The 17,053-nt window shown below is 47.5% G+C and overlaps 1 protein-coding gene across 3 annotated transcripts in view; it reads left to right on the forward strand.

Annotated features, from left to right (window-relative positions):
* TMIGD1 (transmembrane and immunoglobulin domain containing 1) overlaps positions 1-17,053 on the forward strand; it is a 55,615-nt gene that overhangs the window by 31,267 nt on the left and 7,295 nt on the right. For all 3 annotated transcript variants that reach the window (XM_075333173.1, XM_075333170.1, XM_075333171.1), the window contains exon 5: positions 1,250-1,356. In XM_075333173.1, coding sequence (XP_075189288.1) covers positions 1,250-1,356 — 107 coding nt within the window. The remainder of the gene's footprint in view (positions 1-1,249; positions 1,357-17,053) is intronic.

Below are 17,053 nucleotides of genomic sequence, written 5' to 3' on the forward strand. Positions count from 1 at the left end.
TCACAAGGCTGGCAAGGGGTACAAAACCCTTTCCAAGGAGTTGGGCCTACCTGTCTCCACTGTTGGGAGCATCATCCGGAAGTGGAAGGCTTATGGAACTACTGTTAGCCTTCCACGGCCTGGACAGCCTTTGAAAGTTTCCACCTGTGCCGAGGCCAGGCTTGTCCGAAGAGTCAAGGCTAACCCAAGGACAACAAGGAAGGAGCTCCGGGAAGATCTCATGGCAGTGGGGACATTGGTTTCAGTCAATACCATAAGTAACGTACTCCACCGCAATGGTCTCCGTTCCAGACGAGCCCGTAAGGTACCTTTACTTTCAAAGCGTCATGTCAAGGCTCGTCTACAGTTTGCTCATGATCACTTGGAGGACTCTGAGACAGACTGGTTCAAGGTTCTCTGGTCTGATGAGACCAAGATCAAGATCTTTGGTGCCAACCACACACGTGACGTTTGGAGACTGGATGGCACTACATACAACCCCAAGAATACCATCCCTACAGTCAAGCATGGTGGTGGCAGCATCATGCTGTGGGGCTGTTTCTCAGCCAAGGGGCCTGGCCATCTGGTCCGCATCCATGGGAAGATGGATAGCACGGCCTACCTGGAGATTTTGGCCAAGAACCTCCGCTCCTCCATCAAGGATCTTAAGATGGGTCGTCATTTCATCTTCCAACAAGACAACGACCCAAAGCACACAGCCAAGAAAACCAAGGCCTGGTTCAAGAGGGAAAAAATCAAGGTGTTGCAGTGGCCTAGTCAGTCTCCTGACCTTAACCCAATTGAAAACTTGTGGAAGGAGCTCAAGATTAAAGTCCACATGAGACACCCAAAGAACCTAGATAACTTGGAGAAGATCTGCATGGAGGAGTGGGCCAAGATAACTCCAGAGACCTGTGCCGGCCTGATCAGGTCTTATAAAAGACGATTATTAGCTGTAATTGCAAACAAGGGTTATTCCACAATATATTAAACCTAGGGGTTGAATAATAATTGACCCACACTTTTATGTTGAAAATTTATTAAAATTTAATTGAGCAAACATAACTTGTTGGTTTGTAAGATTTATGCATCTGTTAATAAATCCTGCTCTTGTTTGAAGTTTGCAGGCTCTAACTTATTTGCATCGTATCAAACCTGCTAAATCTGCAGGGGGTTGAATACTACTTGTAGGCACTGTATATACTGGGGATTATAAGGTTAGTCCGCTTAGTCAGTATGGTGAAATACTTTGTATGGTCTCTTTTCACAGATCGGCAGCCTGGCCTTCCGGTGGGAGCGATCGCAGCAGCAGTGGTGGTCGGAGCGCTTATAATCGCCTTTGGCATGTTTGCACGAAGAGACAAAGTATTTAGAGCGGTGAGTATTAAAATATTATGCAAAAAAATAGGATTTACCATAAGGTAGGATGAGAAGAATAAAATGTGTGTTTATGTTTGTCATGAAAAAAAACTTAGTACAGCCTAAATTGAATTCTATCTTTTTTATGTATCAAGAAATAAAAATAAAAAAAACGATCCTTAGAAAGTCTTAAACATCCCAAATGTCTGGTGCAGGAGGGGTGAGGATTTGGGGGTGTTTTCAGCCACAGGACCTGTGCACCTTGCAGTTATTGAGTAGAACATGAATTTCTCTGTATAACAAAGTAGTCTACAGTGAAATGTGAAGCCATCCATCCAAAAGATAAAGCTTGACCGAAACTGGGTCATACAACAGGACAATGGGACAATGATCCCAAGCACACTGGCAAACCTACAGCAGAGAAGCTGAAAAAGAAAAGAATCATGGTGTTTCAATGACCCATTAATAATCTAGAACTCAATAGAAATGCTGCAACAAGGTCTTAAGAGATGATTGCCCATAAACCTCAATAAACGTAAAGAAGAGTTTTAGTGTAGAAGAGCTATCCAAAATTCCTCCAGAAAGATGAGTGAGAGACTGATAAAGATATACAAAATATGATCATCAACCAAAATAATCTCGCAACCGAGGGCTGGATTCCAAATCACCGCAAAAATAAATGGAAAATTAATTTTAATAAAAATCAGATTCTATTTGCATGAATTCCATCACAGAAACTCATAATCTAACTTGATAAAGTATATCGGTGGAGTTCCTGAAGAAGTAGGGTTTCATTTCGAAATACATAGAAAATAACCAACCTCTCATACATTATCCAGTGTATTGGAGCTGGATTACCGGTGCAACCTGAATGGGCTGCAAGTACCACCTCATACCACCAGTAGTGACGAGGACCCTAGGAAAATGAAAAAATTGAGAAGCGAGGAAAGATAAGGAGAGAGGAATTGTCTGTTTTTGTAGGGGTTGTCTTACTGTTGTCTCTCCAGAACACCCATCGTCACTGTCACTAGAGCAAGTGACAATGATTCACAATTTCTTCTCCTTTCTAACTGAACAGATTGAGATTTTGAGAGCCCTGGAGTCTAATTGACTTTGGGTTGTACTTCGATTGTTGTGTGTTACCATGATATTTTTAAGCAATGTATATATTATGCACATCTGTAAAAGTTCAGATCTGAATATGTTATTTGTGCTGTAAAATCTTATCTCAGGAGTGGTCAATCCATTAGTATTGAGCTTTGGAAAAATGGAAATTTTTCAAAACTATGTTTCATGAGTTAATATGGCGAATTGAGCCCTCATCTCGGATCAACCCCCTCCCCTTAAAAAAAAAAAACAAAAAAAAAACAAAAAACAAAATATTCTGGGAATTACTAGCACATATGGAACTAGGAGGCACATATTACAGTGTGGTTAGCTCTGCATCAGACGTATTATTGCCTAACCTCATATTATTCTAAGAACTTCCAGTAATTTCTTGGTGCTCGCACTTCTTTGAACTGAGTTGAGCATTGTCTCAAGTAGCCATTCACCCGGATCCAATGTACTGGCGAAGTAACAAAATATCCTCTATAGCTTTCACAATTCTTTGGTCAATCTGTTGTATGGAGATTTCCTATGTAAGGTTAGTGGCATGTTGTTCTAACATGTGACAACTACTGTATTGTATTATATTCCCAGAATATTCAGCTGTGCTACAAAAAGCCACTTTCATAACTGTACCAGTGCTTTTTCACTAGTCAACATAGGCCTGGATTCATTAAGACTGGCATCGTACACACCAGTAGAGATGAGCGAACTCGAGGTTCGGTGTTCAGACCAAACACTGTCTTTACAAAAAAACAGAGTTCGAGTCCAGAGTTCAGGTACTTTACGTATGGACACCATAACAATGCTCGGGTGCGCTCAGTGCTCAGCCCAGTGCTCGCTGCTTGCAGTGTTTGCAACAGCATGATCAAATGTAGTGTCCACCCCACCCAAAGAAAATGGAAAAAAACTTTGCCCACCCGCCCCTGGAAGTATTCTGTTTTATGGCTGGCTGCATGTGGACGGAGACCCTAAGTACCCAATTACTGACTTCCATTGGGGTTCAGGTCAAGTCCAGTTCCCAAACCGAGCTGTATCTAAAGTTTTGCTGCACCTGTCGAACTGAATTTGCACAAGTCCGCTGATCTGTTCACATCAATCTTAGTAAAGGGGTGTCTTGTAGTCAGATGCGCTTAATATAAGTCTAACACCACCTAATGAATATGTGGCACCCTGGACTAGCCAGGTCGTCACAGGTAACACACACACACCCCCACCCCCTCCTAGACAGTTACATTAGCCAAACACAAAACCCTTGTTGCCTCCCTCCAGGGTCTGATGTCCACACCAGGTGGGGCGGAGCCAAGCGGTTGGCCCCACCCACCGAGGAGTTCACAGGCTTGGAGGCGGGAAAAGTAGAAGTTCAGTTTAGGAGGTTGAAGTGAGAGGAGTAAAGTGGAGAGTGTCTGGGTTTGTGGCCCAGGCACTGACAACAAGGTTGGCAGACTATGGTGGCCGTCTGCAGGAGTGGTGGATCAACGCGGAACCGTAGGACCGGGGTCGGGCGGTGGCCCGCCGGTACCGACCGGGGAGCGAAGTGAAGCCAGCACACACAGGCAGGGCCATCGGACCCCGACTAGGCTTGGAGTCGCATCAACAGTCAAATCCGAGTGTGACAGGAACCCCAGGGGTTTCCTAACAACCAAAGACACGTTAGAAGGCAACCGTCCGCACCGTGAGGGTATACAGCTACCGCCAAAGGCTAGAGACCCAAGGGCCAGTGCCTGCGGGCAAACGGGCTCCTCCGGCATCCATACACCGGGGAGCGGACTACCGTTGGGGACCCATCGTAGTCAAGACAGTACACAAAAGGTGCAGGGAAAGACAGCCACCATCACCTGTCCGGGGAGAGACACTGCAGCCGGCTGCGGGACCCGTCCATCCAGCCGTTTGGTTTACCCGAGACTTTGTGCATCTCTTGCTGAGTGAGTACACCCGTGCCATCCGGCACCGTGCCGCGCTGTCCCTGCAACCCTGCACCCCAGCCATCCAGCCTCCCCGTCACACCACCGGGCCCCGGGACCATCAACCCCTACCCACGGAGGGGGAAAACAACATCCCAGCTGCTCCCTACCATCGCTCCCGGGATCCCCGCCACCAGCAGCGGTGGTGCCCATCTTCACCACAACCCGTGGGTGGCGTCACGGACTAAATCCCCAAAACAAACCAACCCCCTTTTCACTCACAGGCGAGGAGCGCCGCTCGAGTCCCCGGATTCGGCCCACCGCTCGAGCCACCGAGCAGCAGCAGCGCCGGACCCGAGCGTTAGCGAGTGCAGCGCCCCGCCGCCCGCGACAAATATGGTGCATATTATTAATGGCGTACACCTCACCACAATATTACTCCAGTCAGGAACGGGAGTAACGTTTCTGGCGTAAAAAACATTTGCATTTAATATGAATTTGAGTGGTATAACTAAAACCTGCCCGCCACAGCTCCGACCATTTTGGCAAGCTGCTTGAAACAGACATAAAAATGACAAAAGTTAAAAAAATGTGTGCAATTTTGCATTGTGCTAAAATTTTGTGACTATTCAAAGTGTTTTACTTATTGATGTATCAGCTCCATAGTGTGCATATAGAGCTAATAAGAGAATGGAACAAAGAACAGTCAGAACTATAGCTAGGACCATGATAGTGGAGACATGTCAGTTAGTGCTATCAGTTAGAAAAGAAAAGACGGTTCTGCGCCACCACAATCAGCCTAACAAGAGTCATGGGAGAAAAGGACATCTCACGGAAACCCCATTTCACTCACCGGTCCTGGGTGCGTATTGAAAGGATAAAGAGCCTCAATATAGCCAATGTTAGGAGAATGAAACAACCGCACAATCCAGCTCAGATGCGGTAGAAAACTTCTTCTTTATTTTACAAATAGGTGCATATAAAATGCAGGGTGAAGACTGGGTGTAGGTCCTACCAGGACGACAGCCGTTTTGCGTATAATCACGCTTCCACAGGTCCAGTTGGTGCTATCATCCGCTGGCCTAGCTGTCTTCAGAAAGACTACTTAGACCAGGGCTCATCCCACTGAACAACCACACTCCTTTCCCATGGGGAGAACACTACTCAGACAACACAGGGTGGAAAAAAAAACCCACACACACATTGGTAACACTTTGTTGGTTCAACAACAGGCAAAAGTATATTGTACATCCCGCCAGGGATTAGAATCTTTAGGACTTTGGGGCTTCCATGGCCAACTATTCCAGCCAGCAGCAGACCTCTTTTGGTGTGCTCCCACTGAGAGATGGCAGCAAGCTTAGGAAGCTGATAGAGCACAGCAAGATATGTAGTCAGGCAACCAAATTGTCCCAACCTGGGTTCTCCAAGCAAATTTGTGGGCTCAGTGTTGAGCAGTAAAGCAGTTCTGATCCTTCAGCCGTAATCATGGATCCTTGGCTGAAGTCATGTAGTATGAATTAATCTTGAAGCAGTTCTGTTATCCTGCAGCTGAAACCATGGATCCCAGGCTGAAGTCCTGTAAAATATGAATGTGGTGACAGAAGCAAGACCCCTTTTATACCACTTAGTTCTCATTTCAAAGTATTATGTCTTGCAGAATTGGTGGGAGATGGCTGTTTTCTCATTGGTCAGTAGTTTAATCCAGCTGCATAATTTTCCTTTGATTGAAGTAGTCAAAGGGGTTGAGGCAATCCACCTTTAGACAGTAGGGCTCCTCTCAGTGTGACATAAACTATTATAGACATTTCTAACTTCTCTTGATTTACCAAACAAACAAAGGAACAATATGTAAGAGGGAGGACTAAAGGCTACTTTACATGCTGCGACATCGCTAGTGATCTCATTAGCGATGTGAAATTCTAGATCGCAAGTGCGACCTGTCGAGATCGCACATGCGTAAAATGACCTATGTACGATCTCGAAAGATCGCACTTGCGCTCTAGAATTTCACATCGCTAATGAGATCGCTAGCGATGTCGCAGCATGTAAAGTAGCCTTAAGCCCCTGTGCTGCAGCTCTGACATATCACAATGTATTAGAGTAATGTGAACTATGTTTATGTATGTAATGTGTTCATGCATATGTGTGGAAAGAATAGGTTCTGCCTAGCTACGGAAGGACTATAGGCAGGGAACAGTTAAGTTCTTTGGATCCCCCATAGGAGGAGTAGCAAAAAAAGTAGTTAGCGTGTAGAAAACTCTACTAATAGGTAGTATAGCAAGCAGGAGAAGTGTGCAAGCTAGTCAGATACCTTACACTGAAGTAAGTGTTTGTTTGTGGCATTAGAGACCTGACACTCAGGGTCAAAATGAGAACAGAGTGCCCGGGAAGGACTCCAGCCAGGAATGAGTAGAGGGTCACCTCCATCCCGCAGTCGTGAGTACTAGGCCCGAACTCTACAGAGGTTTCCTCGTCAGTGGACTGACTTCAGCAGTACTAGTCCTCAAGTGGAAACTTCTCATAGACCTGGGCGAACAGTTCAGTATGAAGAATACGGTAAGGAGGCGACACCGTTACACAGAACGGGTCCCTGTCGGTGGGACAAGACCCTGGTCAGGGAGGATTATTTGACTATCTCGTGAAACTGTCGTTCCAACTAGTAAGGAGGAGGACAGAAGAGCAGTTATGGTAGTACCAGGAATGATAAAGCAGCCTACAGTAAAAGTGTGCCTTAAGGTGGAATATGCTGTACAGAACGTGGCCAAAAGATGTCGCCACGGTATTGAGGTGTTGAAAGTACTGTGCATAGCTGTTAGTAAAAGACAATTGAAAAATAAACCATTTTCTGGGTTTGTGACTGCCCAACTGAAGAATCCTGGTCTGTATGATAGCCTGCAAACACAAAGTCCACACACTAGCCAGAATCATTGTGACCAATAATTTCCCCCTTGTGGAAGTGGCCAGGGCCCAGACCTCCGAAGGACTGATGAGCCCATCGCCCTCGACAACTGCCCTCTGCCATCTCCACAAATATATCTGGCCTAATGAAGAACAATTCACCTCACACACAAGTGGTCAAACGCTGAGTTATCATAATGAACTCTCATGATTGTTATCATCACTTTCAGACTAGTGCTACATAGTCACTTTACATAGGACACTTACAGTATATTGCAGAAGTATACCACTTACTCATCAACAATTAGAATGCAAAAATCAGGATATTTAAAGGATATTCTTAAGTTTGAAAGCTGTCCCCTATCTATGGGATAAGCTAGAATTTCTTTATCGCTGGGGTCTGACCATTGAGACCCCCACCAATTGCAAGAACCAATGGTCTGAAGAACTCCATTTAAATCGACCAGTGGTCAATCATAAACACTGCGGCTCTGTTCATTGTTATAGAAGTGCCGAAGACCAGCCAAGGGCAGCACATGATTAACGCCAGGAGTCCCATTAAGACCACAGTGCTCATGACAGACCTCCATTCACTTAGGATTCTTCAGATTCTCTGGATTAGTGAGATTCCCAATGATTGGGAAGTTATCCCTTACCTCATTGATAGGATATAATTTTTAAACTTTACAATTCCCAATTATTCTCATCTATGAGAATGCCCAGGAGTGCCCATTAGGCACCTAATTTTAGGTGTGTTTTTGGTAAACCCCTTTTGTTTTCACAATCCAGTTCACAGGATTGCCCAGTTAAAATTGAAACTTTTGACAAATATGCTTTTATGTGATAAAAGATCTGTACAGCAATGCTCATAAATTAGATTTGCTCCAATCTGAATAATCCTTGCTTTGCAGTGTATGTGCAAATTTATGTCCTGATTAGACTGGAGACATATCGATGTTTATGAGCAACTTTAGGCCCCATGCACAAGACTGACCTAGGATATATTCACGTGAAATTTGGGGAATAAATGATTTGTTTTGAATTAGACTGTTTGTGGCAGCAAATACATTAATTTCTGCAAGTTACAAATTGAGTAATGAAACAGTTTCCAAATTTATGCAGCAAATATGCCACTTGTGAATATACAATTATAGCTCCAAACAAGTCTTAACTTTGCGCTTATTCACTGTGTGCAATGTGTTTTTGATTATTAATTTTATTATTTAATAGCTACAGTGCTGGCCATCAGTCCAAAAGATTAATAAACCTGAAACCTAAACATTTAAGATCGTAAAAGTGAGCATTTCTGTTTAGTAGAATATCTGTGTGCAGAATTACTGAGTAAATAGTAGTCTCCAGAATTATTATGCAACTAAATTAAAAACTTACATTTTCAATATCAATTGTTTCTTTTCATCTGTTAAAAGGAGCATACTGTATTAACCAAACAACTCAATGTACAAAATACATTTGACATCTTAAAAATAAATTAAAAAAGAAAGTCCGCAATATAGCTACCATTATTTTCAGTAACAATCAAGCTCCATCCATGGAGTGTGCCAGTTCCTTAATCAGTTGATCAACTTTTAGCACAGCAGCAACCACAACCCCCCAGATACTGTTCATAGAGGTGACCATTTTCGTTTCCTGTAAATCTCCCTTTTAAGGTGTCCATCTTTAACCCAAAAATGTTTAACTAGCTCTTTATTAACATCAGCCAATAGTGTGGCGCCCTGGACTAGCCAGGTCGTCACAGGTACTACAACATGCACCCCCACCCCGAGATAGGCACATCAGCCAGACACAAAATCCTTGTTCCCTCCCTCCAGGGGCTGATGTCCACACCAGGTGGGGTGGAGCCAGGCGGTTGGCCCCACCCACTGAGGAGTTCACAGTCCTGGAGGCGGGAAAGGAAGGCAGTGGAGTTAGGGAAGTGGAAGGAGTAAGGAGTAAAGTGGTAGTAGAGGAGCAAACTGACTGTGTCCGGGTACGTGGCCCGGGCACCGAGAGCAAGGTTGGCAGACGGTGGTGGCCGTCTGCAGGAGAGGCGGATCGACGCGGAACCGTAGGACCGGGGACTGGCGTTGGCCCGCCGGTACCGAACCGGGGAGCGAAGTGAAGCCAGCACAAAATCGGCAGGGCCTGCGGACCCCGACCAGGCTTGGAGTCGCCGTTAAATAGGTCAAATCCATCAGTGACTGGAACCCCAGGGGTTTCCTAACAGCCAAGACCCGTTGAAGGCAACCGTCCAACCAGCAAAAGAAAATACAGCTACCGCCACAGCTAAAGTTCCAAGGGCCAGAGCCTGCGGGCAAAAGGGCTCCTCCGGCACATATACACGCTGGGGAGCGGGTTACCGGTGGGAAGCCATCGGGACCAAACATACACAAAAGGTGCAGGGAAAGGCAGCCACCACCAACCGTCCGGGAGAAACCACAGCAGCTGGCTGCGGGACCCATCCATCCAGCCGTTTGGTTTACCAGAGACTTTGCATCCATTTGTGGCTGAGTGAGTACTACCGTGCCATCCGGCACCGCGCTGCGCAGTCTCAGCGACCCTGCACCTTGCCAACCCTGCCTCCCCGACACCTCACCGGGCCCCGGGACCACCAACCCCCCTACCCACGGAGGGGAGAGAAACATCCCAGCTGCTCCCTACCATCGCTCCCGGGATCCCCGTTAATAGCAGCGGTGGTGCACAACCTCACCACAACCCGTGGGTGGCGTCACGGACCAAATCCCCAAACCAAACTACCCCCCTTTCACTCACGGGCGAGGAGCGCCGCTCGAGTCCCTGGGTCCGGCCCACCGCTCGAGCCACCGAGCAGCAGCAGCGCCGGGCCCAAGCGTGGTGAGCGCAGTGCCCCGCCGCCCGCGACAATAGCAGTACCCTCCTCCACCTTGCTGGTGTCTGAGTAGAAGTGGCAGTCTATGCCCATTACTAATCCAGCCATGGTCGATCCATCTGGTCCTTCAAGAGTCACTATCATCTCATCAGTCCATAAAACGTTTCAAAAATCTGTCTTCAGTGGTGGTCAGGTTTCAGCCTTAATTACCTTGGTCATGTCTCTGAGCACTGAACACCTTGTACTTCTGGGCCTCTAGGGACGTTGCAGTTCAGGAATATGACAGCACTGGAGGATACTGGGATCCAGGGTGCTCCACGTTTGATTCTTCTCAAACCTTTGGCAGTTAATATGCATCTTTTTTTCTCAACACTTTTGCAACAAAACGTTTGATGATCATGCCCTAATCTTACCAATTTCAAGATTGCTGCATCCTTTTTTGGTTCAATTTTCCTGAGGTCTAAGCTGCCTAATAATGATTATTAATATTTATTTATTTCTCACGAAAAATGTAATACAAGGAGAGCTCAAAACTGGTTCACAGACTAAAAACTCCTTAATATAAAAAATATAAATTTTATTAACAAAAGCATTTAAAAACACTTCCACATTATATAGAAAATATTAATTGGTGCCATACAAAGATTCCAACATATATCCCCCTTATTATTCTAGTCCTATGTGTTACCCCAATTAAGGAGCAAGAACAACTGTCAGTAAGGCGCAGTATACAAGTATATCCCTAAACAGTCCAATAGTCAAGGGTCCTACAGTCAAGATCCCTAAAAGCAGCACTTTTTTTTTTTTTTACCCTAAATTAGTCGGTTCTGCACTGAGATATAATTCTGTATATACTGCCACTTCCTATATTAGTGAGGAGGCTGTCAACCTTCTACCCCTAATCGACCCGACCCCCTCAGGTTGCAATTAGCATGTCCTGGTCCAAATAAGTTTAAAACTATATACCAGCATGTAGTTGGGGCTCCCTGTGTTGTTCAGAGCGTGCCCAGCCTCTGCAAAATCCACATGGAGACAGCGTTCGTTGAAAAACTATGTCTGTATTCACTGCATGATTGGAGGATAATGTATAAATTAATTGTATTTCTCTATACTACTTTTTGATGACCCCTGAAGAACCTTCTATTTGAAGGGGAAACGCGTCGGGTCGATTAGGGGTAGAAGGTTGACAGCCTCCTCACTAATATAGGAATGGCAGTATATACAGAATTATATCTCAGTGCAGAACCGACTAATTTAGGGTAAAAAAAAAAAAAAAGTGCTGCTGTCGCGGGCGGGGAGGAGGGTGTCAGCACACCGCGCTCACCCCTTCTGCTCGGGTCCGGCAGTTGCTCCTGGTGGCTCGAGCCGTGGGCCAGATCCCGGGGTGTCTCGAGCGACACTCCTCGCCCGTGAGTGAAAGGGGGGTGTTTGTTGGGTGTGGGGATTGTTATAGGTCGTGACGCCACCCACGGTTGTGGTGATTGCACCACCGCTGCTCAGTGTGGGGGTCCCGGGGATGGTGATGCGGAGCAGCCAGGTGTTGTGTTGCCCCTCCGTGGGTAGGGGTTGGTGATCCCGGGGCCCGGTGATGAGCTGTGAAGTGTAGGGCCTGGAGGGCGCAGGGGCGCGGGGGCAGCGCTGTGCCTTGCGGCACTATGGTACTCACTCAGCCTGACACACGGACACAGTTTGTACGGTAAACCAACGGCTGGTAGGACGGTCCCACAGACGGCTGCACCTGCACTCCCGGTAGGTAACGGTGACGTTTCTCTTCCTTGCACCTATGTTGTCTGATGGTAGCGGTGGATTCCCTCCGGTTACCCGCTCCCCGACTGCAATCTGGGCCGGAGGAGCTCTACACTTTGCCCGCAGGCGCTGGCCCTGGGGAAACTTGTGCCCTGGCGGTGGCGGTGTCTCCCCGGTAATGGTCGGGCTGTTGCCGTCAATCGGGACTTGGTTGCTGGGGGATCTGCGTCCCCGTCACTGACGGATTTGGCAAATCTGGCGACTCCTAGCCTTGCCGGGGTCCGAGAGGCCCCTGCCCTGGTGCTGACTGTCCTTCGGAACACTGCTCCAGACCACCGGGCACACAGCCAACGGGGTCCTTCCAGGAACTTCCAAACTGTCCCCCTCCAAACAGTCACCGCCGTCGCTGACCTTGCTGTTCTGGCCCTACACCAAGCTGGGCTTTCAGGCTGTCTTTCCCTTTTGTCACTTTGCTTGCTTTTTCTCCTTTTCTCCTTTCACTTTCACTTAACTCCTCCACTTTAGCTCCTCACTCCTGCTCCTCCCTGAGCTATCTGCTGTTACTCCTTCCACTTCCTCCTCCTGGACTCATCTCCTGGTTTCTTCCTGCCTCCAGTGTTGTGAGCTCCTCGGTGGGCGGAGCCAACCGCCTGGCCCACCCCCTGGTGTGCATCATCAACCTCTGGAGGAAGGCAACAAGGATTTCTGGTTAGCTGTGATGTGCCTACCTGGAGTGTGGGGTGTGGTGGTGTTGTGACCTGTGTCCCCTGGCTTGCCCAGGGCGACACACTGCTTTTAGGGATCTTGACTGTAGGACCCTTGACTATTGGACTGTTTAGGGATATACTTGTATACTGCGCCTTACTGACAGTTGTTCTTGCTCCTTAATTGGGGTAACACATAGGACTAGAATAATAAGGGGGATATATGTTGGAATCTTTGTATGGCACCAATTAATATTTTCTATATAATGTGGAAGTGTTTTTAAATGCTTTTGTTAATAAAATTGATATTTTTTATATTAAGGAGTTTTTAGTCTGTGAACTAATATTTATTTATAGAGCACCATTGATTCCATGGTGCTATACATGAGAAGGGGTTACATACAAAATACATTTACATGTTACAATAGACAGAGTGGTACAAAGGGAAGAGGACCCTGTTCTTGCAGGCTTACAGTCTATAGGATATTGGGGAGGAGATAGTAGGTGGGGCAGTGGTGAGGAAGTAGCTCTGGCAGTGGTGAGGCGGTGGTGTCATTGGAGACTATAGGCATTTCTGAACAGATGAGTTTTCAAGTTTGAAGCTTGTAATGTAGCAGATAATCTAACATGTTGAGGCAGCGATTCCAGAAGACAGGGGATACTTGGGTGAAGTCTTGGAGGTGGCTGGATGAGGAACAAATGAGTGAGGATGAGAGAAGGAGATCTTGGGAGGACTAGAGATTACTTGTTGGAGTGTAGCGGGAGATTAGTTTGGAGATATACGGAGGAGACAGATTATGGATAGCTTTGTAGATCAGGGTTAGTAGCTTGAATTAGATACGGTGGAGAATTGGGAGCCAATGGAGGGATTTGCAGAGGGGAGTAGTGGGGTGGTAGTGAGGGAAAAGGTGAATCAGTTGGGCAGCAAAGTTAAAGATGGACTGGAGAGGTGCAAGAATGTTAGCAGGGAGACCGCAAAGTAGGATGTTGCAGTAATCAAGGCAGGAGATTATGAGGGCATGCACTAACATTTTCGAAGAGTGAGAATTGAGGAAAGGATGGATTCTGGAAATATTTTTAGTTGAAGATGGCAGGAGGTGGGGAGGGATTTGATGTATGGTATAAAACAGGGGTGGGGAACCTTTTTAATGCCGAGGGCCATTTGGAATTTTCTACCAACCTTCGGGGGCCGCACAAAACTATCAACTTAAAATTACCCTGCTATACTTAGTCAAACAATTAACTCATCGTGGCGGCTGAAGCTTCTTGTTTTTGTTGCGGCTATATTATTCAATATTGATCTTATTGCTTCTCACAACTGTTTTTCCACGTTTGTGTCAGCTGGGACTGCTGTAAATACATCACAGGAGATGCTGAGGGCATATACATCACAGGAGATGCTGAGGGCATATACATCACAGGAGATGCTGAGGGCATATACATCACAGGAGATGCTGAGGGCATATACATCACAGGAGATGCTGAGGGCATATACATCACTGGGGAGGGCTGGAAGGAATATACATTGCTGGGAGAACTAGACATCACTGGGGAGGGCTGGGAGGACTAGACATCACTGGGGAGGGCTGGGAGGACTAGACATCACTGGGGAGGGCTGGGAGGACTAGACATCACTGGGGAGGGCTGGGAGGACTAGACATCACTGGGGAGGGCTGGGAGGACTAGACATCACTGGGGAGGGCTGGGAGGACTAGACATCACTGGGGAGGGCTGGGAGGACTAGACATCACTGGGGAGGGCTGGGAGGACTAGACATCACTGGGGAGGGCTGGGAGGACTAGACATCACTGGGGAGGGCTGGGAGGACTAGACATCACTGGGGAGGGCTGGGAGGACTAGACATCACTGGGGAGGGCTGGGAGGACTAGACATCACTAGGGAGGATTATATATCACTTGGGAGGGCTGGGAGAAATTTAAGGACATTGCTAGGGGTTCTGACATACCAGGGGGGCACAGGCAGCAGTGTGAAGGCCGCAGGGGCACAGGCAGCAGTGTGGAGGCCACAGGGGCACAGGCTGCCGTGGGGAGGCCACAGGGGCACAGGCTGCCGTGGGGAGGCCACAGGGGCACAGGCTGCCGTGGGGAGGCCACAGGGGCACAGGCTGCCGTGGGGAGGCCACAGGGGCACAGGCTGCCGTGGGGAGGCCACAGGGGCACAGGCTGCCGTGGGGAGGCCACAGGGGCACAGGCTGCCGTGGGGAGGCCACAGGGGCACAGACTGCCGTGGGGAGGCCACAGGGGCACAGGCTGCCGTGGGGGAGAGTGAGGAGCACAGGCTGCCGTGGGGGAGAGTGAGGAGCACAGGCTGCCGTGGGGGAGAGTGAGGAGCACAGGCTGCCGTGGGGGAGAGTGAGGAGCACAGGCTGCCGTGGGGGAGAGTGAGGAGCACAGGCTGCCGTGGGGGAGAGTGAGGAGCACAGGCTGCCGTGGGGGAGAGTGAGGAGCACAGGCTGCCGTGGGGGAGAGTGAGGAGCACAGGCTGCCGTGGGAATGCACGAGGAGGACGGGACACTGCACGGAGAACAGGCTGCAGTGGGAATGTGCAGGGGCACACACAGGCATGGGAGCACAAACACACCTGTCGGACGCTGAGGTAGTAGCTTCTCTTCTGTGGAAAAAGAGCGAGTTGAGCGCTAACTCCACCCACAAAGTACGTCCTCACGCTAGCATGAGGACGTAAGCCATACAGGGTTTAAAGGGCCAGCAGCAAGCAAGACGCTGCTGCCTCCCGAGCTCTGTGGACTGTGCAATGTGCCCGGGGGCCGCAGAAAAGGTCATGGCGGGCCGCATACGGCCCGCGGGCCGGAGGTTCCCCACCCCTGGTATAAAAGGACAAGGCAGAGTCAAAAGTCACTCTGAGGCAGTGGACTTCAGGTACTGGGGAGAGTGTGATGTTATTTATTGTAATAGATAGATCAGGTAGGGAACATAGTTGAGATGGAGGAAAAAGGATTAGTTCAGTTTTGGACACATTGAGCTTTCGGAATCGAGAGGAGAGGGAGAAGCATATGGCCGATAGACACTCCGGGATTCTGGACAGTAGAGAGGTGACATCTGGGCCAGAATCCTGCACACCTTGATAAAAGGTGTTGCAGCCTTAGGCCGCATCCTCTCTCATTACACAAATACACATCACCTGATCTGCTTCATCCAATAAGTATTCAAGTTTATATAGCTTGGAGTTGGAAAATCTACATAAAATTGATATGGTGTAAATACTCACTTGCGTAATAATTCTGCACACAGTGTAATCTATTGACCATGGTGTATAAACATAAATATATTTTTATGTCCATGCAGAGTCACACAGACAAATGAAAAATTCTTGCCCTGTTCCAAAGTACATCATGTTACAGGAATATTTTCCATAGAAATGTTCAATGGAGACATGGAGTGCTCTGTAATACTTTGAGGACTCTGCGTGCCACCATACAGGAGCCTGGATGAGCTTGAATATGGTTGTATTTCATTAGTATCAGCAAGTCTTGCAAAGCTGGAACATTAGTTTTCATGTGATAAAACGATCTAGCAGTGGGTTTGTGCTTTATTGGATTAATGTTAACAACATATCTGATGAGAACAGCCGTCCGGCGTCCAAGTGTAGATTGGTTGCCCTACTTAAGGTTCATAGTCACGACGTGAACTTATTCCCTTGGCTTATCATCCTTGTACTCAGTCTTCTCAGCCTGACTTGTTGCGTCTTGCAGGGAATGTTCTGTGGCTTCTCTCCTACTCAGTGTAAACTGAATTATGACTCATGGCAATTAATTATATAAGTGGAAGGTTGAAAATAGGGTCACGATCCTCACAGCTGCTTGTACTCGTTCTATGGCACCCACCAGCACCAATACTCCATGAATCAGCTCACATGGTGCCAGTTGGACACTACAATTATTTTTTTTCTCAGAATACACACAAGCCAAAAAGCTTTTTAATTGCTACAAATTTTAATGAATATCACTTGTGCCTGAAATCTCCGTTTGGTCTTGCAATGTATTAGTATGGTGGGTGTAACGTTGTGCACTATGGGTATTACTGAGGCCTGTTAATATTTCATACATACAAATGTATTGAGCAAAGCCGCGCCCAACTGGACGGCCATGCCTACTAGTCAAGCGTGCTTACTCCATACACTTGTATTGAGCGAGGCTGCATCTACTAGTCGGACGCAATTACTCCATACACTTGTATTGAGCGAGGCTGTGCCCACTAAACAGCCGCACCTACGCCATCCACTTGTACTGAGCAAAGCCGCGTATACTGGACGGCCATCCCTACTAGTCAAGTGTGCTTACTCCATACACTTGTATTGAGCGAGGCTGTGCCTAATAGTCTGATGCACTTACTCCATACACTTGTATTGAGCAAGGCTGCACCTACTAGTTGGACACACTTACTCTATACAGTTGTACTAAACAAGGCTGCACCTGCTAGTCGGAGGCACTTACTCCATAAACTTGTATTGAATGAGGTCTTGCCCACTAAGTA

The sequence above is a fragment of the Anomaloglossus baeobatrachus genome, chromosome 2 (genome assembly GCF_048569485.1).
Source record: "Anomaloglossus baeobatrachus isolate aAnoBae1 chromosome 2, aAnoBae1.hap1, whole genome shotgun sequence".
NCBI lineage: Eukaryota > Metazoa > Chordata > Amphibia > Anura > Aromobatidae > Anomaloglossus > Anomaloglossus baeobatrachus.